General features: G+C 47.1%; 2 protein-coding genes across 9 annotated transcripts in view; one reads left to right on the top strand and one right to left on the bottom strand.

The window, feature by feature from the left end:
• The window catches only part of NSMAF (neutral sphingomyelinase activation associated factor), a 30,736-nt gene extending 25,800 nt beyond the window's left edge, over nt 1-4,936 (top strand). For all 7 annotated transcript variants that reach the window (XM_054394748.1, XM_054394743.1, XM_054394746.1 and 4 more), the window contains 7 exons: nt 286-353; nt 577-700; nt 1,762-1,845; nt 2,743-2,893; nt 3,223-3,325; nt 4,071-4,180; nt 4,580-4,936. In XM_054394748.1, coding sequence (XP_054250723.1) covers nt 286-353; nt 577-700; nt 1,762-1,845; nt 2,743-2,893; nt 3,223-3,325; nt 4,071-4,180; nt 4,580-4,674 — 735 coding nt within the window. In that variant the 3' untranslated portion in view covers nt 4,675-4,936. The remainder of the gene's footprint in view (nt 1-285; nt 354-576; nt 701-1,761; nt 1,846-2,742; nt 2,894-3,222; nt 3,326-4,070; nt 4,181-4,579) is intronic.
• Nucleotides 4,937-7,078: 2,142 nt separating this feature from the next.
• On the bottom strand, nt 7,079-22,430 carry SDCBP (syndecan binding protein). Of its 2 annotated transcripts, none has more exons than XM_054394690.1 (9): nt 22,357-22,430; nt 17,020-17,089; nt 13,419-13,497; nt 12,122-12,231; nt 11,245-11,403; nt 9,696-9,871; nt 9,324-9,495; nt 8,540-8,631; nt 7,079-7,794 (listed from the first exon to the last, which is right to left on the bottom strand). In XM_054394690.1, exons 2-9 carry the CDS (start codon nt 17,068-17,070, stop codon nt 7,740-7,742), a joined length of 894 nt encoding a protein of 297 aa, XP_054250665.1. In that variant the 5' UTR covers nt 17,071-17,089; nt 22,357-22,430; the 3' UTR covers nt 7,079-7,739. The 2 variants fall into 2 exon arrangements, with proteins under 2 accessions (XP_054250665.1, XP_054250666.1); XM_054394691.1 differs by having other exon boundaries at nt 22,363-22,430.
• Between the last annotated feature and the right edge of the window lie 4,129 nt (nt 22,431-26,559).

Raw genomic sequence — 26,559 nt, 5'->3', positions numbered from 1 at the left:
GTGTGGCCTGCCCGAGGTGATCCTGCTCTGGCAAAGAGGTTGGACTGGATGAGCTCTGGAGGGCCCTTCCACCCCCGGACATTCTGTGATGTATATATACTGTTTATATTTGCTGTGCAGTGTCTGACCTTCGAGTTTTTCTTGAGTAGTGTCCATAGATCACCTGTGTGTTGTGCATGGGGAAGAATAAAATGCTGCTTGTTCTCCAAACCCATGCCAACGTGCTTCTGCTTCATTTGGGGTTAAGAAATCGAGCACTAGTTGGGTTTCTTCTTTTTCTTACAGGCTTTGTCATCTTGTCTAATCTTACCTGGAGATACCACTGTCATCAGTTCTTCATGGGACAATCATATGTGTGTATTTACTTCCTGGTGACTTTACTGAGTGGCATGGATTGCCTTGGTCTTTGTGTTTAGGTGATACAGAAATTCGCTGTTCAAGCACTGTCTGCGTTTCTGCTTTTTTATTCACTAGATTTCTGTTGGTAACTGTGGGAACAAAGCTTCTTCATCTGTGTAGAAAACCCCCTTTCAAGTTCTCTGCAGGCATAATGCTTTCATAACCTTTCCCTGACAGATATTTTTACTCAATTGCATTTGGAAGACAGCAGGACACCTTAATGGGGCACGACGATGCAGTCAGCAAGATCTGCTGGCGGGAGGGCCGCTTGTATTCTGCATCTTGGGATTCCACTGTGAAGGTTTGTCTGGATTTGTTACACTTCAGCAACTAGTTATAGCTGGCACTCTGTAATATGCAGCCAAAGGCTTTGGAGTGGGTCACAGAATGGATGGGGTTGGAAAGACCTTAAAAATTGTCTAGTTCCATCCCCTCTGCCATGGGCAAAGACACCTCCTACCAGACCAGACTGCTCAAGGCCTCATCCAGCCTGGCTGACTGTACCTCTTGTGCTAGAATAACAACTTGTCTTGGCTCACAGTGTGCTTGGTTCTAGAGTATCTTTTTCACTAAGCTTTAGCTAAAGCTAAGAGGGCATGGTTTGAAGCTGAGGGAGAGTAGGTTTAGAATGGGTCTTAGGAAGAAGTTCTTCAGTATGAAGGTGGTGAGACTCTAGAGTAGGCTGCCCAGGGAGGCTGTAGATGCCTCCTCCCTGGGGGTGTTCAAGGCCAGGTTGGATGAGGCTTTGAGCAACCTGGGCTAGTGGGAGGTGTCTCTGCCCATGGTGGGGAGGTTGGAGTAGATGATCTCTGAGTTCCCTTCCAGCCTAAGCTGTTCTATGATTATCTCAAAGCTGAAGTCCTTCTTTAGAGTGAGTTTGACTTAATGACATTTCTATAAATGTGGGGGGTTTGGAGGCAAACTGTATTTGATGAACTGGGATGTTTTGTGACCCTGACTGGTGATTCTGTATGTAGAATGGAATGGGCTTCTAAAATGTTCCAGTTTTGTAGCTTATGCTTTCTAAGTAGATCAGGAACTTCCTCATGTAAAGGGCATGCCTGCTGCTGTTAGGTGGAAGGATAATTTGGAAGTTAGACAGGAAAGAATCCCCCAAAGCTGCCTGTGCATGGATTTTTGGTCAGCTTCCATCCAGTGCAGTCATACACCTATAGCTAGGAAGGCTTCAGTGAGCTGTCAGGAGCCAGCAGTCATGCTCGATGTGTGGCTCTGCTTAGGGTGAAGGAGTTCAGGTGCCAGCTGTCATTGCTGTGTTCTGCCACGTAGACAAGGCCCAGAGTTTACACAAGCAGCCTTCCTTGTCATGTGAGAATTCAGCTAACTGAAATGTCTGTGTTGCAGGTGTGGCACTGTGCTCCTGGGGAGACCCTGAGCAACAAAAAACACCAGTTTGAGCTGCTTGCAGAGCTGGAACATGATGTCAGTGTGAGTATGTGGACAGCAGCTCAGAATGGGAAGATCAAGTGCTTGTTAAGGTGTAGTGGTGAAGCACAAGGAGTGAGTTGAGGGGAGAAGTATGCTGGGAATGGGAAGTTTGTTTCATTTTGGGATATTTTTTGTGAGCTTTGTCCCCTGCTTCCCTGGGTGAAAGGCCCTCTCCTGGGACTGGTACACCATCAGGAACAGAGGTTCCTCCATTTATCTTACTCAGCTTGTGTGCTTAAAGTTCCAGGGGGCTGGGGGTGGTTTGTGAGCTGCTTTGTTTTGGAAAAGAGAGTAATGTTTCTCAGGTATTTTCATTGTTACAGCTTCCTAATATTGGTATCTTGGCCAAAGGCAAGCAAATGAAACAGAATTTAAGCTGTTTACCATACTGGAAGCTAGCTTAATGAATTTCACTGTAAATACCTAACCAGACTGTGTGCTTTGGACCATAACTGTGGAACTGCACACCTTTGGTCACAGCCTTTCATGTCACTCTAGTTAGAATTGTTTTAAACCTTCTTACCAGTTAGGCTTTTAACAGGCTGCTTACTGAAAAAGTTCTGCTAACATTTAAGAACTGTACCCAGGAGGACTAGCCATAACTGATGACTAGGAAGCTCTTTCAAGAAGAATTTTACCCTTAGTGGCTAAAGTCTTACATTTAGATGGTACTAAAAGTAGTCTGAAATGTTGATTGGCATTTCTGCAAAGCAAAAGCCTTTTGAAATACCAAAGGGACCTTTTCTTTTTCATGGGCAGGACTTGTAATAATTATACTTGATCAAGGATGTTGCAGAGCTAAATGTAAAAGCTTTTTGACCTGGGGATAATGGCCTTGCTCTGTGTGTGGTTAAAGCCTGTCTCAGCTGTTTCACAAGGAGCTGTTGAACTTCCTAGGTGAACACAATCGACCTGAACACTGCAAGTACTTTGTTGGCTTCCGGAACCAAAGAGGGCACCATTAGTGTCTGGGATGTGGCTACAGCAACAGTGTTGCACCAGCTGCCCTGCCATTCTGGGACTGTCTTTGATGCTGCTTTTAGTCCTGGTGGGTTGGATTTCAGTTATGAATATGGGAATCGTTCCTGCTCTGATGGCATGCACCCTTCTGGGGGAGTTACTGTTTCAAGGGGAGGGGTTGGATTGCCATGGGTCTCAGTTATAAAGAACTTATTAACTGTACCCAAGGCCACGCTAGGCTGCAGTCCAGGGACCTGGACTTTATTTTACCATTGCTTGTTTACAGACTTAATTTACAGTAAAGTAGCTTTAAGTAGGTCAGGCAATGTCACATCCAACATGCTGATATCACAGAGAGCTTTGGCAACTGGAACTGGATCTCTAAATGTGCCTTTTTTTTTTTTTACTTCTGGACAGACAGCAGACATCTACTGAGCACAGGAGAGGACTCTTGTTTTAAAGTAATAGATGTACAAACGGGAATGCTCATATCTTCTGTAACCACTGATAAGCCACAGAGGTAATTCTGAAAATTGCTACAAGGGGGACACTGCAAGAAGGACATGGAAGTGCTGGAGTGGGGCCAGAGAAAAGCAGCAAGCTGTGAAGGGTCTGGAGAACAGGGCTGGTGAGGAGCAGCTGAGAGAACTGAGCTTATTCAGCCTGGGAGGCTGAGGGGAGACCTCATTGCTCTCTACAACTCCCTGAATGGAGGTTGTAAGAAAGGCAGGGGTTGGTCTTTTCTCCCTAGCAGCAAGTAATAGGACAAGAGGAAATGGCCTCAACTTTCATGAGGGGAGATTCGAGGTGGGCACTAGGAAAAATTTATTTCCCAAAAGGGTTGTCAAGCCCTGGAACAGGCTGTCCAGGGCAGTCCCCATCCCTGGAGGGGTTTAGAACGGTGTAGATGTGGTGCTGAGGGACATGGGTTAGTGGTGACCTGGCAGTGGTGGCTTGATGGTTGGACTGGATGATCTTAAAGGCCTTTTCCAGCCTAAAAAAAAAAAATCAGTGATTGTAGCACAGAGGCTTTGAAGCTGTGTGGCAGCTGTTGACTGTGGAGAAGTTTGATGGTAGGTGATGGCAGAATGGGAAGGGCAATGGTGATGGCTGCTTGTTCTACTGAAGGACTTCTCCAAGTGCATTTTGGCTGTGTTAAAGGGAAGAATTTCATATCTGTTGTCAGTTCTTTCAGGCTTAGTTTGGAAATGCTCAGCTCTCATGATACAAACACTTGAAGGGACCTGATTTTGCCTTCCTTGCAGGTGCTTCAAATGGGATGGCAATACCATCCTGTCAGGAAGCCAGTCTGGTGAGCTACTCATCTGGGACCTGCTTGGAGGAAAAGTTACTGAACGAATCAAAGGACATGCAGGTATGGCTGAGCTATTCCTAGTCTGACTGAATGGAAGGTTCCTATTTTCCAGCCCTGAAAAGTTTGGGAGGCATCTGCTCAGTCATGGACTGTTCTTGATGTTAGTGTGAGCTGGTAGAGCTAAAAGTAGGGCCACATGAGCCTCCTAAGAAGGAGGAATGTTGCTGTCTATCAGAGATCATTCCTGGGAATAAAAGCAGCCACGGAGAAGCCCTCCTACAACTCCTGTAAGCCTGTGTGCTGTAGCATCCCAAATTACTGACCAGATGATTGTAAATGCTCTTAAAAAGCTCCTAAATGATCCTTGAGGTTCCTTCCAACCTTGTATTCTATGACTCTTGGGTACCACTGCTGTTTGCATTTGGATTGACTTGCTGGGTTGGGTTTGTCTTGCCCCAGGTGCTGTGGTGTCCATGTGGATGAATGAACAGTGCACCAGTGTTATTACAGGAGGGGAGGACAGACAAATCATGTTCTGGAAACTGCAATACTGAAGTGCCTTTCCCTCCAGCCCTTTACACAAACTCTTTATTTTAAACCAAACCTTTTAAAGGAACTGAACTCTGTGCAATGATGGCTGCTGAAGTTCAACCAGGCCAGGAAGCTCTGTTCAGGTACAGCTTTCTATGGGATGGTAACTTCACTGAGGGCTCTTAACTTCCAGAGTGTATGCATTTGTTTTTTCATGGACTGTCCTACTGAAAATGCTTGCCTAAAAGGATAGCTGAGATGAAATTAAAGACCTATTTTTCTGTAATTAAAGAGCTCTTCACTTGCAGTCATTGTTTGATTTTACATAGAATGCATCACAGCTTGCTGCTTGGACAGGTGCCAGAGAAGCAGTATTGGCATTCTTGAGGCCTGAAGGCTGCTTGCAGCTTAGTGCCATGTCTCATGCCATCATGTGTGTGCCTCCTCAGGCCTTCTTCCTGGTGAAGACAAATACAAAGGTACAGACTGCTTCAAGCAGCAAGGCAGCTGTTGTGAGCAGGGGGAGGCTCTGCCAGCTAGGCTTCCAGGGTGGCTGATGGAAAGGCACAGAGGAGATTAAGAACATTCTGGATTGCTTTTTTTTCCAGGCTTGTACTTCACAGGGAATGAGAAGGTTCAGGTGGTCAAGCTGTGCTCTGGTAAGAAGTTTGCATAACCAAGGAGTTTTTAACTCTTGGAGTAGATGCAGAACTGGCTCCTGCTGAATCATCTGCTCCTTGAGGTGAAAGTGGTTGGCTGCAGCCATCAGCACTTCACTACCAGAGTGTTTGGGGCTCCAGGGACTTCCTAGCTGAGCAAACCAGCTTGCCAAGGAACTTGAGGACTGCTACAGGCCATGGGTCCTGTGCCCATAGGGCTGAATCCTAAACCACTCCAGGCACCAGTTACTGTTTCCACAGCAACCACAGGCTCCAGTGAGAATGGCTTCCAGGGTGAATTTGATCAGCCTGAAGTGATGCAATGGATTTCTCTCTAGTAACCAGCACTGACCAATTTGAGAGACAGGAAGCTCCAGGATGGACTGGCCAGGCACAGCTGAGCTCCCTGCTAAGCAGCACTTCCAGAAGGCCAGCTCTGCAGCTCAGATCCACAGCTGATGCTCCCATTGCTCCTTTCCCTATAAAGTGGAAAAGCTACAACAAGCCACACATGCTAATAAGGGCCTGGCACATGAGACTCCTTGTGGCAGAACACCAAGCCTGTCTGGGCTCTGTCTGCTTTGCTTTTTGCTGCAAGCTCTTACAGCCAGCTTTTGAAATACTACTTCACTTCAATGGACAGGTAAGTAAATAAAATACCATCCCCAGACCACTTCTGGATCCAATAGTTCTGCAAGAACAGCTGAACCAATCCCCCAAACCATCTTACAACAAATAATGCCTAGAAACTAAAATTACTTCTTTTGACTTAAGGCTACCACCCACTCTGAGGAAGCCTATTCCTTGGCAAGCTGCTTTGCTCAACTAGGAAATCCCTGGAGCCCCAGACAAGTGGTATTGAAGTGCTGATCTCTGCAGCAAACCAGTTTCTACTTAAGGAGCAGATGATTCAGAAGCACTTCAATAACCCCAGATTTCAGAGCTGAAACCTGGAACAGAGCCTTAAAAGCAAAGGGAGATCACTCACCAAAACTGGCAGTCAACTTTCTTAGCTTCAGCTCACTTCACTTTACCTGCAAGCATGGTGGGTTGACCCCCACCAGCAGCTCAGCCACCCCACAGCAGAGTGGGTAAGAGAAGCAGAAGGGAAGGAGCAATAACAGGTGTGAGTTGTGATAAAGAGTTCAGCAAGTGAAGAGGGGGAAAAGTGAGCCAAAAAGACACGCACTCCCCCATCCCAGCAGCTGCCTGATGCCCAGCTCATCTCCAAGCAACTACTTTGGGAAGAACCCTCCCAAAGTGCTGCTCAGCCTCATGTGAAATGCTGTGGAATTGTCCTCTGGGGTCAGCAGTCCCAGCCTTGCTCCCTGTCAGCCTCCTCCCTGAGGGCAGGGGAGAGAGAGCAAGAAGCAGAAAAGGCCTTGAGCCTGTGCAAGGGCTGCTGAGCAGTAACAAAACCATGGGGTGTTCAGGCACAAGTCTGGAAGGCAGCAGCTGCTGCAGGGAAAGTTAACTCCTTCCAGCCAGACCCAGCAAGCAGCAAGTCACACCTATATGAGCAGAAGACCTTGCTGAGCAGCTTGGCTGCTCTTCCACCTGGTAAGCTGAAGGCAGGAAAAGAGTTAATCACATCTTGTCTAGAGTGTCCTGGCTCTCCCCTTTCAAACACATCAGCTTTCTCCATAAGCCTGCTGCCTGCAGTGCTGTTTTAAACCATTCCCTAGCTTGTTTCACACTGAGATGAGCAACCCAGGCCTGCCTTAAGCTCATCTATGCACACTACACAGGAGCTAAAGTTTCAGTCATTTATTTGGTTATTTCTGACTCCTTAAGACCATGGTTAAGGCGAGAGAGAAGCATTAGTTACAGTTTGTATAACAAGTAATAAAAAGATTTGAGTCTCTGTACACTACTTGTATGTCCTACTTGCTGAACAAGGCCTCAGCTCTATGCAGCTCAGCTGGCATTCTGGTGTAAACAGTAGTAACTAGAGCAACAACAAAAAAAAAACACACACACCACTAACTAGTACTGGTCCTACTCCTAAGGGTATTTCTAATCTATTCCTGCAAACAGAAAGCAATAAAGAGACTCATCTGTCTTAAACAGAAAGCACAGCATTGTCCTAGGCAACAGCAGGGACCTCTTACAGTGATACCTGGTTCCTTCAGTTGCAATGGCTTAGAGGAGGAGTAACTTAAACAGAAGCCTAAGGAAAGAAGTTGTAACACAACTGGAATTTCACATTTCTCAAGCATAGAAGGCTACAAGTTTTACAGTTTGTGAATAAAGGAGATCTGTTGAACTGTAACATTCCCAGCCTTTAGAGATGCAAGTGCTTGATGCAGCATAACCTTCTCCCAGCCTCCAGAGAGGCTCAGGTGCAGAAGAAAGAAATCACTGAGTAGAGCAGCTCAAGTTGAGTGGAATCATCATTATGTACAGGTACACAGAGGCAGGAGGCAAGCTTAGACTTCAGGAACAGAGTGATCCATCAGGCTTTTCATAATGCTGGTTGCCATCCTAAAGGAAAGGAAAAGAGGTTCAGTTTGGGGAGACAGCTCCAGGAGACCACTGCAGCTCCTGATTACCCTGTCTGTCATCACTAGCCCTTTGATAGGAGGCAATTTGGCCTTTTACACCACCCTGGGGGACAACAGAAAATGCTGCAGCAAACTGAACATAGCCCAGGACCCTCCTCGTGCTTATTCATTAGTCACTGAGTGTGCTACCACCATCTCTCAGGTCACAAGCAGTGTGGTGGCACAGCTGTGAGGACAAAGTGCTCTCAGACTCACAAGTAGTTTGTAAATGAGGACAGACTCAGTGATACCTGAAGCATTAATAATTTCTAGCAACTTCAAAACCATCTTTAAGAGGAGAGACTGAGCTGCAGAAAGCCACTGCTGCCAAAGGCTCAAACAACTCCACCCTACCAAGAATCATGTTTGTGTCTCCAGAATTAGCTGTAACTAAAATGCTGCTTCCAGTACAAGGTGACAAACACTTGTTATCCATGGAGAAACTCAAGTTTGTTAAAGGGTGTTTAGAAAATGATTTTTCAAGAGAAGAAGAGACTAGGGAGCATCACTAACCTAGGAACAGCTTAGAAACAGAACCAAACGACACTGGCTTGACTAAAATATCACATGAAGCAAAATATCAGACCCCCCACACACCCCCTGGCCTGCCTTCATGTGAAGTTTGTCATTGGGTCTGCCCATGAGGACATTTCACCTACAGAAAAGAGTCATTGTTGAGTACCTACCTCTTGATTATGTACTCATAGATGCTGGAAGGCATGATGGTAATGGTCACCACGTTGCCAGCTGTTGCCAAGATGTCTGCGATCTGGGGGTCCTGTTATTAAAGCAGAAGCAATGTGAGCACCAGACCTCCAGCTGACCACAAAACAGCAGCTCAACAGCTTTTTCAGCTCCTTGCACAAACTGGAACCCAAGAGGTTCCATCAGAAGAGGAAGAAAAATTTATTTGGTGTGAAGGTGCTAGAGCCCTGGAGCAGGCTGCCCAGAGAGGTTGTGGTGTCTCCTTCTCTGGATAGATTCCAAACCCACCTGGCCTGCCATTGTTCCTGGACAAGCTGCTGTGGGTTCCCTGCTTTAGCAGGGGGGTTGGACTGGATGATCTCCAGAGGTCCCTTCCAATCCCCACCATGCTGGGATTCTACACAGATGCAGCATCTTGCATGAACTGACTAGAGAAGGGATGTTATACACAGAATTCCTACTGGAGTTTGGCACAGGCTGGCAGGAGGAAGCTTTCTCTTTTTGTTTTGCCAGCAAAGTCAGACTAAAGATAAACACTGATGGTAAGCCCAGGCAGGTAGAGGCAGAGGAATAGAGTGAGCTGCCCTCTCTGCAGCTGGAGCACTGCAAAGAAGCCTCAAAACATCCCTGTCTCTCCAGTCAAGTTAAGTTACCTCCCATATTTTACTTTCTTATTTTATGATCATTAAACACACTCCACAATCCTCGCTCCTTTCTGTGCAGAAAGCTCACAGCTACCCCCACCCACCACAGAACACTTTTTACCTTCAATCCAATGACATTCTGCCCATTAATTTCACAGATGTTGTGCTCTGTCAGAAGCCCATTTCTGGCAGCTGAGCTGTCTTTCACTATGGAGGTGATTTTCCCATTCTTGAATATGAAACCGACATGCCCTGAGCTGTCCTTGTGCATGGTGATGATTCGTTCAAAAGGCCTGGAAGAGATTTCAAATGCAAAGACACTTCTCAGCCTGCTGAGCCACAGGAACAACCACACAGCAGCTCAGACTGCCAAGGAGTACTTGCTCCTAACAGATTTTGTTACCCCTGCAGCCCTGCTCAAGCAGAGGAGACCCAACCCCCCCAGAGTTCCCCTTGAGATGGCAATGCCAATCCCTATCTGCAGTGGCTTTACCTGTCCCGGATGATCATGGAAATCCTTTCTCCAGAAGCCTGCTTCAGAACTTTGTGTGCTTTATCAGAACTCCATCCTGCACAGTTGTCACCATTGATCTGCAGGACCTGGTCCCCAAACCGCAGGCCAGCAAGGGATGCTGGAGAGTTTGCCTGAACTAACTGGACAAATATACCCTGCAAGAAAGAAAAAAGGCAAAAAACAAGTAAATAGAGGAAGTCCTACCTTAAAGTTGAAGACCAGTGACAGAACACAGAGTGAGTCCTTTAAAGTTTTCCCTTCTCTATGGAACACCAACCAACTTCTTAATCAATTACAATTTGCTAAAACCTCAGCTTAGAAAAAGAACAAACAAGGTGTTAAACCCCTCCTATTTCTACTACTCAACCAAACCATCAAGGAAAAGTATATCAAGATAATACCTTGCACAGATAATACTTTGTGGGGAGTGGGGAGGATTTTAAAACGAAATGAACAAAAAAATCCACACTAAAAATAAAGAAATAATGCTACTCAAAACTAACCCAGTAAATGTTGGGGTTTTGAGAACTACAAAAAGCTCTTTGACCCTATGAAACCTTCAGTGTAATTTCTTTCTTAAATATTCAGATTAAACCAATCAAACCAACATAAAACACATTTTCCATGCTGAGAATCAAAAGCTACTGAAATGGAAGCTCCAGAGCAGGTTAAGGACCTTCTTGCAGCTATGTTCATGTTAACAGAAACTCAAAAAAGCCAACCCAGGAATTACTCTTCACAGCTAGGCAAGATGACATCCTCACTGTCATTACTTTTCTCATCAGCAACACACTACAGAAGTCTGCAAAAGAGGACATACTTCTAAGCCAGGTCTCTGCACACTGAACTTTACTGCCCAGTGTCTCCACAAAGATGGAGACAAGAAGCCTTGAACTGCTAATGAGCATCACAGCAGCTCTGTAAGGGTAATTTCATGCTCTGAAGTGGGGAAAAAAAAAAAAAACAAAAACAGAACACCAAGCATTTTTCAGGTGTTATAAAACACAGGGAGGTAAACTGCTGCTGTAAATTTAGATCCTAGTCCAGCCAGCTGGAAATCCAATTACTGGTCTAACAAAGGGGTTTAAAATTCAGATAATGGATAAGCAAGCACTACAGAGACAACAAGGCTGTGACTATTCACTAACTTCACTACTCGTTTAACCCAGCAGCAAGGTCTGAGTTAACCTAAAGGGAGGTTGGAGTGAGGAGGGGATGGCCTCTTCTCCTTGTTATCAAGCAACAGGATCAGAGGAAATGGTTTCAAGCTGCCCTAGGGGAGGTTCAGGCTGGATATTAGGAAATATGACTTCACTGAACGTCTTCTCAAACATTGGAAAGGTCTGCCCAGGGCAGCGGTACATTCACCATCCCTGGGGGTGTTCAAGCAGCTGTGGACCTGGTGCTTAGGAACCTGGTTTAGTGTTCACCCTTCAGTGCTGGGCCGAGGGTTGGACTGGATGATCTTTGAGGTCTTTTCCAAGCTGTGGTTGTGTCTCTACAAGCAAAAGCAAGCTCTGGTACTCACATTGTCAACAGACTTGAGGCGGAGGCCGATTTTGCCATCCTGGTCCTTGCAGAGAATGGTCTCGCGGATGCCCTGCTTGATCTCGGCTCTGCGCAGCCCAGCGTCGTTCCCAGTCACTGGAGCTACCAGGTAATTAGTAGAAGGTCGTGTTACCAGTTGCTGATTAAAACAAAACAACCAGACAACTTAGTTTCAACTTTTTCAAATAGCTATAGGTCAGTTTATATGAAATGTCAATTCAAGCAAAAACCAAGCTGAGTCACACCACCACCACCTACCCCACCCCCAGCACTGGAAATCACAGAATCGTGGAATGGGTTGGGTTGGAAGGGGCCTTCAAGATCATCTAGTTCCAACCCCCTGCCATAGGCAAGGACACTGCCTACTAAACCAGGTTGCTCAGGGCTCCATCCAACCTGGCTGTGAACACATCCAGGGTTAGAGCCTTCATAACATCTCTGGGCAACCTGTTCCAGCACCTCACCACCCTCATGTGCAATCTAAACCCAGTTTCTTCTACTTTGAAGCCACTACTCAGTCCTGCTACTCCATGCTTTTGAAAAAGTCCCTTTCCAGCTCTCCTGTGGGCCCCTTCAAGCACTGGATGGCTGCTCTAAGGTCTCCCCAGAGCCTTCTCTTCTCCAGGCTGAACAATCCCAACTCTCTCTGCCTTTCTTCATAGGAGAGGTGCTCCAGCCCTCTGATCACCTTCATGGCCTCCTCATTGCTAAATTTAAGACCTGATTAAAACAGACAATGCGACTTTAAACAATTAATTAGCCAAGTATGGTATTCAAGGCAAACAGCCTATTCTCTAGAATGCAGCCACGTTTAGGCTTTTTATTTTTGCTTCCTAAAACATTTGACTGGTACCTACACCCTGTGGCTGAGCAGCTGCTGCCACTGGCATGTTTCTCTGCACCTCCTCCTCACTGAGGCTCAGGCCCATGTACTGAGTAAGTTCTGGATACAACCTGGGGTACAAGCCTGTAGGAGAAAAACAAAACAACAGAAAACCCTCCATCAATACATTGGCTGGGTTAACAGAAGGAGCAATCACTGTTTGACCTGTACAGTTACTTCAATTAACCTTCTGCTGCTGCAATGCATTTCATGTGGCAGTTACCCCAGAGGAGCCCCTGGCATCAGCACTGACTCCAGCTCAGCTCAGAGAAGCAACCAGACCAGCAGCATTCCTGCCCTGCAGAGCTTACAGAGAACTTTCAGTTTCACTTACCCCATCCATCCTTTTCAGCACAAGCATCAGACCCAGGGTGATTAAGTTCCAAAACCAGGCCATGCTGCAGTCTGTGAAGACCTGCTCATGCTCCAAAGCTTTTGGGCAGTTACTCTGCCTCCCTGCTCCAAGCCAGGTATGCTGGAGAACACACACACTGTGCCCATCCACTAGTGCAAGAGGCATCCATGCCAAGGACATTCTGGATCCTAGGCATGGCAGAGTTTCTGCAGAACAGTGCAGCCTGCTTAAGAGCCTTCCTAAGAAAGGAGCTGTCATTTGCCCCCAGTTTCACAATGAAGTGGGTTTAGAAATGCTCCTCATCAAGACAGAGCACACAGAGCCTTTAAATAGCCAACAGAGGAATCCTCTGCAGCAGAGAGGAGCAGGGTGCAGGGAGTGGGAGGAAAGGGAGATATGACACTTGTCAGACCTGGGGTTGAATCACTCTGGAAACAAGCTTGACACTCCGCTTGACATTCCACAGATAATTAACAGGAGCCATTTAACAAGTGGCAGTTGTGAAGCTATGAGAACTCTTAAGAGCCCATCCACAGTTCCCACCAAACCAGTGGTGACAGAAAGGGCTGCTCTGGTGACACAACTCCTGCCTATAGTCACCTTAGATACAACAGCAGCAAGAGGAGAACTGGAGACAAACAACCCCCATGCTCAAATGTCTGACCCACCAGAATTTCTGACAGCTCTTCTTGCTGCTGGTCACTTTGGGCCTCTTCAGAAAGAGGAGGAATAGTGTTTGCCACAACTTCCTTTTCTAAGCAAACATTGGGTTTTGACTCCTGCAGCACCTCCCCAGGGTGCGTGTTGGCATTCCCAAGAAGGCATAGTCTCACCCTTCGTAAACAGGGTTACATATTGCTGGCTATTTCTGACTGCTCTGCTGTTAGCTTTAGGATTTCACAACTCTACAGCTTACCTCCATCATGAGGAAGAGGAGCAGAAGCTTCAGACAAGATTGCTGGATTAGCTGGATTTGAAGAAAAGGCAGTCTGAGCCTGAAAGCAAAGAAACACACACAGGTTATCTTATACAAGAAAACAGTCTATGGAATCTTCATCATGCAGGCAGGAGACTAAATATTTTCTTTTTCCACACGCATTCGAGTTACTCTTCAAGTTCTGAAGTGAGTCTGTCTCTCTGACATCAGTTACCTCAACAGAACATACTGTAGTAGTACCAAACTACTTTGGCAGATCAGTCTGCACCTTCCTCAGAGCCACAGCCCCAGCCAGGATGCAGAAAGGCTTCACTGTTAACCTGCTCTGCTTTTGTCATCAAGTTAAAGACACATTAAGCCTGGCTGGCAAAGCTTTGTAATTAGGTTTTAAGGTATGACCTTTGCCAGAGTGTTTTACAGTTACTTTCTTCAGCTGGATAGCAGCAGTTTAACATCTTCACCATTCACAGATGTTATTTATGAATCCTACCACAGCCCCTTACAGGCTGCAAGTTCCACATAATCCAATGCCACTGAAAGAAAAGGACCTTCTAAGATGATTTTTTCTACACAACAGTGTAGTTTCTACACTACAGCTTAATTTCTACAATGCTTATTGCCTCACCATACTGAATCATTGTGGTTAGAAAAGACCTTTAAGATCAAGTCCAACCATTATCTAACCAAGTGTGGTACCAAACCCTGTCCCTCAGCACCACATCTTTTAAACACCTCCAAGGATGGTGACTCAATCTCCTCCTGGGCAAACTACTCCAGTGTTTGAAAACCCTTTCAGTGAAGAAGCCTTTTTCTAATATCCAATCTCCCCCTCTCCTGGTGCAACTTGAGGCCATTTCCTCTTTTCCTATCACCTGTTACCAGGCAGAAGAGACCAACCAACATCTCACTCCAGCCTCCTTTCCCCAGCCCCAGTTCCCTCAGCTGCTCCTCATGAGACTTGTGCTCTAGACCCTTCACCAGCTCAGCTGCCCTTCTCTAGACACACCCCAGCACATCAATCTCCTCCTTGCAGTGAGGGGCCCAAAACTGAAGCAGTACTCAAGGTGTGGCCTCCCCACTGCTGAGTACAGGAGGAAATACGTAAGAGCACATTAAAATAAGCCACTTCCCTTCCTTCTCAGCACCTCAGCTACTACTTTTTTGGCCTTGTGTAATCATGAGCAGTGAAAAACGCTGCCTGTTATGATGGAAATAGCCATCCCTGAGACTGAGTGTCAAAGGTAGGGAGGAAATTGCTAACTGCATAGGGAAACATTGTGCTGAACAGGACACACAAATCATCCACAGCGTCACGACAGGCAAATTACTTAATGATTTGTAAGGAAATCATGCTTAAAAATAGAAGATTTCATAGTCCTGTACTCTCCAGGAAGTTGGTCTTAGAAAAAACACTTTCAGAGTAAGAATGACTCATTATCTTTCAGTATCAAAGGTATTTAGAAGAACAGCCTCCAACTCCCATGCTGGACAAAAAGAGCAGGTTAGAGTATTTCATGTAACAAGCCTCAGTCACTGTGGTCTCCCTCACTTGCTGAGGGCACAGACTTGGTCTTTCAGCACTCTGCCCCTTTCCAAGAGTGCTCTCAGAGGCGGTTAAAAAGACAGCACTTCTAGAATGCACTTTTGGGGACAGGCAAGCAATTTAGCCTTTCCTACCAAAAGTACCAGTGAAAAGTGGAATGGCTTGCTCCTGAAATCATGCTTATTTAGCAACTGCAGTGTTTACTTCCCCTCACAACTGTACTTAGGCCTAGCTCCTAGTTCCTCCTGCAGTTGGTAGGAGCAAGAGGCTGTCACGAAACTGCTGAAGGATGATCTTCCCCACTAATGATGGCAACAAGAACACCCAAGCATCTCCACAGGGATCTGTAACCAAACAGACTTGCATCTCCTTCCCTTCTCTCCCACCCCCACATGGCTGTCACAGGCTGTCTTGATTGACATCCCAACTCATCAAGCAGAAGAACTTTGTGAAGTCCTAATCTGAACTCTGAATGGACAGCCATCTCCAAGTATGGCACTGAACAGGTATCTTTCAGACACAGGTTGCCCTGAGAAGTTGTGGAGGCTCCAAGCCTGGAATTGTTCAAAGCCAGGCTGGACAGGGCCTTTAGCAGTCTGGGCTAGTAGGAGGTGCTCCTGTCTGTGGCAGGGGGGGTTGGAACTAGATGATCATTAGGGTCCCTTCCAACCCAAACCATTCTGTGAATCTCTGAGAGCAGGCATCTGTCCTGCATGAACCAACTGCAGGAAACCTGACCTTTGAGAATTAAAGTAGCTTAACAGAACAACCTGTGGTGGTCCCTGCAGAGTTCACTCTTTCATCTGAAACACCACAACTCACTACATAGACAAGGCACTTGGGCCCAGGTTCATGGAGCCTCCTGAACATATGGGCAACAGTGCGCAAGAAGAGTCTCTGCTCTAAAATGACACAACACGTGTCTATGGTTCAAGAGCTACAGGATTCAGCACAGAGACACTCTGATTCTGTTTCCTCACTGCTTCAGTCAGTGGTCAAAGTGAAGAGAAAGACCACATTCGATCTTTTTAATTGCAATACATCAACTCCAGCAGCTGCTTGTTCAAAGGCTGGAAGAGGAGCACATTCTTGGCTTTGGGCTAGACTCTTTTTTTCCCCCATTTCAGCATTACTTAACCGTAGATAAAAGACTTGGTAAGATAAGGAGAATGGGCTGGGGAGAGGACAAGGAGCAATCCCAACACAGCATCCACAACTTCAAGAGCCTCACCCTAGAAATGCAAACACAGCTGAGACTGAGGCACTCCACTTGGGACTGCACAGGAGAGTTAATAATCAAGCAAACCACACTGATTAGGATGATTCCCAATCAGAAGGACAAGGGCAGCAGCAGCAGCCACCTTAAGAGTGCAGTGCAACTCCCTGCTGCTGTTTGAACTGGAGGGGAATCCACTAATTTTAGGAAGAAATGCTGAGGAATGCAAGGGAACTCCTCCTAAGTACATTCATGTCAGACTTCATGGAGTTTCATTATTTTGTTTCACTGAGTCTTTCATCCTCATCCTAACTACCAAAGATACGAATTCTTACACAGAGGGTTTACATGAAGATGATCATCTTGGAAGTATTGGGAGAACTGGTCACTTCCATGAGAATTAGCCAGAGGACAAGTCTGTGACTCCAGATGACATTTTTGTGTGCCCAGCTGACCCATGAGAGCTTTCTGTCACAGTTTTGGACAGCAGGAATGAGACACAGCTTCTTAGTTCAGTCAATCCCCATTCATCATATCAGACTGAAGTATGACCAGAGACAGACTACATTTGCCTACTTAAAGCCAAGTATCTATACCTCAAAAACCCCAACATACCAATGCATTAAAGGCAAATTACTATAAATGAATATATAAAATAAGGTAAATATACCCCAAAGCTACAAAGCAAAGATTGTCTTTCCTCTTTTAGAGTATGATGGCATAACAACAACTCACACCTGCAGGAGAAGTTTCCCCTCCCCTAGATTAAAAATCATCACACCTATTACCATCAAAACTCATCTTATTAAAGCCCAGCATACCTGAATAACTTTGTCCACCTTCAGATCTTCCAGGGAAGGATAGAGAGACATTTTGATGCAGTTTCACTGGCTAGAGGGAAGATAAAAAATTATTACTGGAGAAAGCAAACAAACTCATAAGTAAACTCAGAGATATATACTTAGCATTGCAACTTAAAATCAGAAGAAAGCAGACCAAGTGTTCCATAAGTGACCCAGGACCTGCAAGTCTGTGCTCTGCAAAGCCTTAGCACTACAGACACCTGGCACTGCAGATAAATTCCATTAAGAGTATCCACTTAATCCATTATCAGTAATAGCCTTTGTGTCATAGGCTTTGTTTAATACACTCAGTGGTGTCAAAGTTTTGGTCTCACTGATGAGAAGGCCTACCCAGAAAAAAACATTTCATATGAAGTATTGCAAAGACAGACTTTAGGAGACCAGGATGCAATCATGATGAGGATTAAGAGGAAAAAAAAAAATCTAATCACTTCCCTCCTAACTCCTGATCCCAACTGGGCCAGTGTCTTACACACAGCTTGTGGAAGCTTTCACTCTGTCATCCTAAGTCTCTAAACACTTGCAGCAGATCTGATGTTCCAGTAAGAAGCCACTAAAGAGACTGGCAAGAAACCTGGCTTCCAGTGTCCATTCCCAACACATTGATTGCAGCAAGGGACCATAAGCAAGCAAGACTCAGTCAGCACTCAGTTTCAAAACAGAGAAACTTCACACTGGCACTCATGTGATGCTGGGAGAGCCCTGTGACAACTTATCAGGAAGTAATGCAACAGAAGAAAACCAAAGGAAAAAAAAAACCCAAACCAAAGAAAAAAAATATTTCACATGACTCCTTGGGCAGCATGCTGACAGCCAGCTCTGCTCAGAGCCAGGCACCTGAGCCTCTGGGAAATCTCATTATCCAGAGCTCCTTCACTCACCTCCTCACTGGGGTCAGCTGAGCTTTTCAAAACCATAATAAAACATTTCACACCAACATCTGGGAACATTTAATTCAGGGGGAAGAGGGACAGAAACAGAAGACCACAAAACCTGCTATGCTTTTTCAAGCTCTACAGGGCCCTGAGAGCAGAGTTAATGAGGCAGCTCTATTAAAAGCTTCTGGTTTAGGCATTCACTTTTTCACCCAAAGAAAAAGAGGCCCTTATTTATGCAGCAATTTAGCAAGAATTCCAGACTGAGAGTGACCACTGCATAAATCCTTGAGCTGTTGCTCCTCTAAGTGCAGATATTAAGTTGATTTTTTTTTAATAGAACCCCCACACAGATGCCTAATGTGATACTGCAGTAACACAATAGATGTCTCTTCGTATTACCCCAAGCTCATCCACAGCTTTTCTACTTGTTCAGCAGAGTACCCAACAGCTCCAGTATCATGTCAGGCTACAAGGAGAACTTCAGAAGAGCGTGCTCTGAATGTCACAGAGCTCCAACCCATGAATGCATGACCAGTTTAGTTGTAATAATTAATTGCCACTGACATTTTGTAACTAATTGTTTCAACTAAACCAAACACAGCTGAAGCCTGGAAGTATTCTTAATTCACACAATGGCTTAGGTTGGAAGGCACCTCAGAGATCATCTACTCCAACCTCCCTACCCCTCAACTAGACTTGGTCACTCAAGGTTTCATCCAGCCTGGCCTTGAACACCTCCAGGGAGAAGGCATCCCTGGGCAGCCTATTCCAGAGTCTCACCACCCTTGTACTGAAGAACTTCCTAAGATCCAGTCTAAACCTACTCTCCCTCAGCTTCAAACTGTTCCCCCCCTTATCCTACTGCTAGACACCCTCAGGAAAAGTCCCTCTCCAACCTTCCTGTAGGATCCCTTCAGGTACTGGAAGGCAGCTCTAAGGTCCCCCTGGAGCCTTCTCTTCTCCAGGCTGAACACCCCCAGCTCCCTCAGCCTGTCCTCACAGAAGAGGTGCTCCAGCCCTTGGATCATCTTCATGGCCTCCTCTGGACTCACTCGATTCAATATACACATTTAAAAGCAACTTTAAAATCCACACTGACCTGAAACAATCAAGTGCTTTTGTTCATCCAAAATGGGAAATCACAAATGCAAGCCCAAGCCCTGCACACCCCTTGCTCAGGTAAGCTACACTCTGCTCCTGACACCAGTCTCACTGCCTACTTCTAGGTTACAGCTGCCCTAGCACATCCAGGTGCCAGTCCCAGCACTGGCACAGCTTCAAAGCCAGCACACCCACAGGAGAGCACAGGCAGGAAAAGAGGGCAGGCCAAGGATGGTGTGTTCCCAAAGGAGTCACCTTGCTTTATAGAGTCATAGAATCACTTTGGTTGGAAGAGAGCTTTCAGACCATCAAATCCAACCATTAACTCAGCACTGTCAGATAAACCATGTCCCTGAGCACCACACCTACATGGCTTTGAAACCCTTCTAGGGATGGTGACTCTATGACTGCCCTGGGTAGCCTGTTCCAGGCCTTAACAACCCTTTTGGGGAAGAAACATTTCCTGTTATCCAACCTAAACCTCCCCTGGTGCAACTTAAGGCTATTTCTTTTTGTGCTATTACTTGTTTCTTGGGAGAAAAGACCAATTCTCACCTGGCTCCAGCCACCTTTCAGGAGCTGCAGAGCCCCAGAATGTCTTCCCTCAGCCTCCTTTTCTCCAGGCTAAACAACCAGAGTTTCCTTAGCTGCTCCTCACCACACCTGTTCTCCAGACCCTTCACCAGCTTCACTGCCTTTCTCTGGACACGGCCCAGGACCTCAATGTCCTTCTTGGAGTGAGTGGCCCAAAGCCAAACCCCATATTTGAGGTGCAGCCTCACCAGTGTCAAGTACAGGGGGATGATGTCCTAGACCTGCTGGCCACACTATTTCTTATACAGGCTGTTTCAAGGCAACGAGGCTCAGGAGCAGCACTTTGCACACAGTCACCTCTGACACTTGCTCAGCAGAGGGTCTGCTGGATCCATGACCTAGTGACCAACTTCCACACCAAAAACTCCAGCCTGCTGACACCTCATCCAGCTTTAGTTCACCTCCACAAGCCAGTCTCCCTCTGCACTTGATTACTGGTGACATTTGTCAGAGGCAGGCAACCTCAACCTTCCTCTAGGTTACAAAGAGGAGCATGATGCTTTCCTTAGAAAAGCATTAGCAAAGCTAAACAGCTATTAGCTCTCAGATCACACAAGATGCCACTCCAGCAGCTTATCCTGCCACTTTATAAACCCCCACCAAGGGCTCATAAACCAGTGACCCAAGTATTTGTCACCACTACCAAGGAGCTGCTTGGTTAGCTCCTTTGTCATCATCTCACCAGTTACTATTGTAGGTTTTCCAGTCAAACAGCTAGAATAACTGTCACCACTGTAACAGGCACTGAGCCCCTAACCTTGCATATACCAGCTTCAATTTATGCACAGGCAGCTGTAGCCAGTAATCCTCACTGGCTAAAGCAAAATCTGCAAAATATACTGCATTTAGTTTAAAATTGGACCTTTTAATAACAACTGCCACTGTCAGGGACCACCTCTAACTGCAGGAAGAACTTGTCCATGATGTATCTTCTGTATAATGCTGCTTCTAGTATAAACAAGAGCCTCAGCAGGAGCTACAATATCTTTACACACTGAGAAGTGGCTATCAAAAACTGAGAGGCACTATAAGCTCCTTTTCTCTCTTAAACCACTGACACCAGAATCACTTTCTTTGCTCATTAGGTGACCCTGCTCTAGCAGGGGGGTTGAACTAGATTCAGATTGGATGTTAAGAAGAAGTTCTTCACCATGAGGGTGCTGAGACACTGGAACAGGTTGCCCAGAGAGGTGGTAAAAGCCTCATCACTGGAGGTTTTTAAGCCAGGCTGGATGTGGCTCTGAGCCTACCTGCTCTAGTGCGAGGTGTCCCTGCCCATGGCAGGGGGGTTGGAATTGGATAATCCTTGAGGTCCCTTCCAACCCTGACAATTCTATGATTCTAGATGATCTTCAGAAGTCCCTTCCAAACTGCACCATGCTGTGATTCTGCAGTTTCCACATCCCCATACCTTGTGGGGAACACAAGCACTCATGAAAGTGAAGAGAAAACCCAATGCAGAGCGTGGGGCAGGAGGGAGAGCCATAAGCTCAGGTAGCAACCCACAAAACCCAGCAGCACAGACCTCTCCCCATTTCTCAGCACCTTCGGCTGAGCCCAGCCCATCAGCAGATCCTGTTTGCCAAGGGGAAGTGCTGGTGACCCGTGGAAAGTCAGCACTCGTGACAGCCTGGGACTGCCAGCAGGAAGTCCTGCGGGTGGCAGTGATGCCCAACTGCTCCTGGTGGCATGGCTGGGAGGAAATGGACACCTCTATACACCCTCCAGGTTGGAAAACATGGAGCTGAAAGCAGCACAGGAGCCAGCTGAACCCCAGCTCCAGCCTTCCGCCGAAAGCACCCACAGCCAACACTGGGGGAGGAGGGGAAAAAACAAACCAAAACAAAAACGCCACCAACAAGTGGCTTCTACCTGTGACCCGAGAAGAGATGACCGCAAAGCCAGCACCTAGACCAGAACACTGCCTTCCACTTCCAGCAGTTAGAAGCTTATGAACTGAAAAAAACAATCTTCAAGACAGATCCAGGACAACATCTCCTTGAGCTCAGGCCGACATACAGGTACTGAGCAAGTGTTTTGCAACACCATAACTCGGCATTTCCCTTCTGATACCGATTAGCCTCTGAGCAATTGCTCCCATTATGCATTTAGGTCTGAGATTTGCTGCCTCCATTTCAGACGCGAAGCCAGGCTGAAGCAGGGCTTGCTTAACCCAAAGGGCACGTCGCACCCACTGCATCCCTGCTGCGACATTCAGCTCGTTTCAAAGGGAGACAAACGTCCCAGTCTCCTCACAGGACCTGGCCGAGAAGTTCCTTACGCAATGACCCCGCAGCCCGAACGAGAGGGCAGAAGAACCCACACACACCCCCAGGACCGGGGGAAGACGTGGAAACAGGCACAGGCGTGTATCTGCTCCCTGTTTTCTCCGGCAGCCAAGAGAGAAGACCCTTGGCAAGGCCCAGATGCCGGTCCCGTCCGTCGCCCCCCGTGGCGACCGGGAGAAGCCGCCCCGGTAAGCGGCCGTCCCGTCGGAGCACGACACGGCTCCCTGGCAGGAGCGGGGACCGACGCTGTCCCCGGCCAACCGGCCCCCTTCGCCGAGACCCTCCCCTCTGCGCTCCACCATGCCCGGCCGCCGCGCCTTCAGTCCCCCTTCCCTCCCCCTGGCCGTGGAGGAAAGGCCGCCGCCGGCCCAGGCCCACACACAAAGGCCCGCGGGAGAAGACGCCCCGCCAGCCGGGCCCGGCCGCTCCTTTACCTCTACCTGCCGGTGGTCGGGGCCCTCAGCACACACCGTCGGCAGCGGCGGATCCCGAATCCCAGCAGCGCCCGTCCCCGAGTCCCGGCAGCGCCGTTATGAGAGGAGCGGGCGCGGCGCTGGGACTGGCCCAGCCCTGCGCATGCTCCGGCGGCGCCGACGTGGGATGGCCCCGGCGGGCGGGCAGGGGCCGCTGACTGCGGGACGGAGCGGGCAGGAGAGCCAATGGGGGCGGCTCCGCTCCCCACCGCGGCGCGCAACGCTCCCCTCTGGTCGCTTGCTGGAACGTTCCTGTACTGCCTTGGCGTCGCCCGTTTGCCGGCATTGGTTCTCGGCTGTCGTTTTCATGAAGGATGGAGCACAATTTTCTATTCATTTTCCAACATCTAAAAGGTTTCCCCGTGTAATAAAGCGCGTTTTGCTAACGGCCTCGTCTGAGCCTCGGTTTTTTGAGCTTCCAAGCAGGCACTGGTGAGTCATGACATGCTCACGTCCCCTGGCATCAGCAGGTCACCTGTTGTGTGGTCCAGCACCTGCGTGAGCCTTCTTCCATTAAACGCATCTAAAGCTTCTCCTAGAGAAGCTGCCCTGGAGAAACCACGATATAAAGTATACCAGGGCCAGGGAGATCCCAGAACAAGCTCAGTAAGAGGCTTTCATACTCAATTACCACAATTATTCCCCATTTGCCGTATTTATAGCATGAGCTTTGCTAGCATCAATTTTCAGTCTTTCAAGTCCTCCTTCACCAAGAATCTTCGCTGCCTTTTTGCTGGTTATCAAATCTTCATCACATTGGACAACCAAGTCTAGCTGAGAGGTGTCCCTGCCCACGGTAGGGGGGTCAGAGTAGATGATCTCTAAGGCTGCTTCCAACCTAAGCCATTCTATGATTTTGTGATTAAATGTGCTGAGTGCCCTGAAGCTTCTCTTCAGCTAACAAACCAGAGCACTCAATAAAGGAGTTGGTCAGTTCACTAGCAATGAGGAAGGAGACCTGCTTCCATCTCCAGTCTCCTTCTCCTTGTCCTCAGCCAGTCCCAGGAGTTACCAGGCTCCTCTGCAGGCTGCTTAGCAAACTGCTCCAGCAGAAATCAAATCCACCAAAAGCCATGAATGTTCTTCTGCTAAGTTAGTGAGCCAAACCAGCAATGAAAGGCTCTCACCAGCCCAGAGGAAGGGAAGGGAGGGTGTAGCTGGAAACTGGGGAAAGGAGGAGGAGGAAGAAGAAATGGGAATGAGAAGGAAGGGTGATTCTCTTCCTTCTGGCATTTACAGGCTGTTGCATCACTTGACCTGCCTGTGCAATTACAACCTTAGTTAAGCTAAACAGAGATTTCATTCCAGTGCTTAATTTTCCAGACCCTGTAAGTTTCTTCATCCTCTCCAGTCCCAGCATCACCAGTGAGCACCACAGGAGTGTGCAGGACTGGGGAAGCAGCCACAGCAGTGCTGAACACAGAGGAACAGCTTCTCTCTGGTTGCTCACAAGGCTCCTGTTTCTGTATCCATAGTCACACATTCCTGCTTGGCAGCGCCTGAACCATCAGCTACTGAGTCACGCAACTACAGATCATTAAATCTGTGGGATGTGCAAATTTGGACTTAGGGTATGAGTTCACAAAAATCCTGGGTTAGGTGCCTTCTGGGCCAGGAGGAAATCTAGCTCTGGTTTAACAACAACAGCTGATTGCAGCTTTTGAAGTGCTAAACTTTCTAATCACAAAAGTGATTTTTAATGTAAGTGCAAGTGAAATGTTTAGAACTTGGTATGTTCACTTCCTTTATGATAATGTCCTAGCCCAAACACTTGGCTCCATATAGTCTGTTCTTTGTTGGGCATACCAATAAGTGATCTAAGAACAACAAAGTCCAGCTTACAGGCAGTAGCTCTGGCACCATGTCCACCTGCAGGACAGATTGAGAAGGGCAGATTCAGACTGGATATTAGAAAGAAATTCTTTCCAGTGAGGGTGGTGAGACACTGGAACAGGTTGCCCAGATAGGTTGTGGTTACCTCCTCCCTGAAGGTGTTCAAGACCAGGTTGGATGAGGCCTTGAGCAACCTGGGCTAGTGAAAGGTGTCCCTGCCCATGGCAGGGGAGTTGGAACTGGATGATCTCTAAGGTTCCTTCCAACACAAACCATTCTATGAATCTATGATCTACCTTGGTAACAAAAATGAATCATATCATCCTCATCTCCAAACATATCATGAAACACAATTTCAATTAAGAATTTTATGAAGCTCTTTCTTCTTGCTTAAGAACAGCTTTTGGACAAGGAAAGATTAACCTTGTTGTAATGGAAAACTTTTTCCAAATTATTGTTCATTTAAATATAGGAACAAAACATGGTAAAGCATAAAGGTAACTGCAGGGAAATGGTCATGTCTCATCTGTGCAACCAGTGCAGGGTGGCATGTCTCAGGGTCCTCATCCTTCCATCACACAGACCAAAGGCAATTCCAGCTCTTGTTTCCTTCCCTGGGAAACCAAAGTTTGGAAGAGCTCACACCTCACACACCTCAGCCATTCTGTGACATGATCTGAGGGCCTGGGACAAGGGAGGTACATCTGTGCCCCAGATTTTGGAGAAGGCCAGCAGAAAGGCCTGGCTGTATCTTTCTAGGAACGCCACCAAGACTGGGGAGCAAAGAAAGGAGTCAGGTGCATCACCCAGCCAAAAGGCTCTTGACTAGTTCCTGAGGTTGCAAAACGAGCATCTGTTGTTTGAGAGGTGGAACAAATGGCCAAGTTATCAGGTGTGGCTTCTTGGAATTAGAACACCGATGGGCAACAGTGTGGTAATTTTCCATTGTCAATGTTCTGTTTTGGGTTGTTTTTTTTTTACTGGTCTTTTTGCCAAATTTCAGAGCATAACAGAAACCATCTACTGATCAGTATCAGTCTCAGCTCCTGCAGAAATCTTAACAACATAACACTTGGTTGTTTCCCAGAAAATCACATTTCTCCTTTGAAGCTGGAAAGAGGTTGTGCTTTTGGTCTTTAGGAAACTCTCCACCCACTCAACAATGAGATGTTACCGATGGTCACTCCAAACATGCACACACTCTTCGGGAGGGCACCCTGCCAGTGGGGGGATGGGGAATCATTGTACTGAAGTGTTCCCATTCCTGAAGTGGTTGTGAGGGAGTGAACAGGTCCTGCTCTGAGCCAGGTGCAATGAGTGTCCTGACGTAGTATTTGTGTTTCTACGACAAACCCACCCCAAACCAGCTTAAGTACTGGAGCTGCACCACACTGAGCTGTGCTCAGACACAATTAGCCTTGGGAAACAAGGATTTGGGGAGTTTGTTTATGGAAACAAGGATTTCAGCATCAACCCCTGGGATACAGAAGAAGTCACATCACAGGAGCTTCACTGCAGTAAGGTATTTAACATTAGAAACTGCTGGAATGAAAGCTGCCTGGGTCACTGTGTTTCTAACTCTCTGTTGGTGTGTGTTTGATCCTGACTTTTAAGGGCACTATAACTTATTACTTCCATTGTCCCCTCCTCAGCCCACAGGGTGGCTGGTGCTCAGGGACTGTACAATCTTCCACTGTTCACTTGGCAGTTTCATGCCTGATTTCCTGTCCAGCTATTCAAACTCTGCTCTAAGGATGGAAATACTGATGTTGTCACCATCTTTTCTAAGTAACACTCTAGTGTCCCAGTGCTGTGCAAACAATTGCTGGTTCATTTTCTACCCTAATTCCCAGGATAAAGAACAGGGAATTGGGGCACATAAAGGGACTATGCTCATAATGTGTTATTCTGAGCTCTAGCTCTACGAGCTTGTCTCCTGTTTGTGAGAATACAGAAGATACTTTGTTAAGCCACCACCCTCCTGACTTCACTGATGGCTGGGTGTGCCCCACACTTCTGAAAATGAGATTCTAGGTCCTCTGTGGGGCAACTGGGAAATGAGGAAAATACAGGAACTGTGTGTGTGGAGAGCCTGGCAAGAGGGCTTGTTTGTCACCACAGGAGAGCTCTGAGGCAGAGGGTGGAACAACAACAAACTCTGCCAGTCAAGGGAATGAGCAATAAGATGTTCCTCTCTCCCCCTCATTCATTTAGACACCTTCCAACCTTTACTACTGATGGAGCAGAGACAACAACATCCTTCACACACCACCCTGAGTCAGTCCTAGGTGAGAGGAGACAGAAAAGCAAGCTTGGGAAGGGGAGGATTTG

The sequence above is a fragment of the Indicator indicator genome, chromosome 31, assembly GCF_027791375.1.
Source record: "Indicator indicator isolate 239-I01 chromosome 31, UM_Iind_1.1, whole genome shotgun sequence".
Taxonomy (NCBI): Eukaryota; Metazoa; Chordata; class Aves; order Piciformes; family Indicatoridae; genus Indicator; species Indicator indicator.
The sequence above is the reverse complement of the archived record's forward strand: the minus strand, read 5'-3'. Positions and strand labels throughout refer to the sequence as shown.

Bases quoted from the DNA above. Each gene is read 5' to 3' on its own strand.
- SDCBP (XM_054394690.1), bottom strand. From the start codon at position 17,070: ATGTCTCTCTATCCTTCCCTGGAAGATCTGAAGGTGGACAAAGTTATT. The intron at 8,632-9,323 runs GTAAAAAGTGTT...CTTTAATAACAG, and splicing joins AGAATGTCATTGGATTGAAG to GACCCCCAGATCGCAGACAT. The intron at 7,795-8,539 runs GTAGGTACTCAA...CCTTTCCTTTAG, and splicing joins TATGAGTACATAATCAAGAG to GATGGCAACCAGCATTATGA.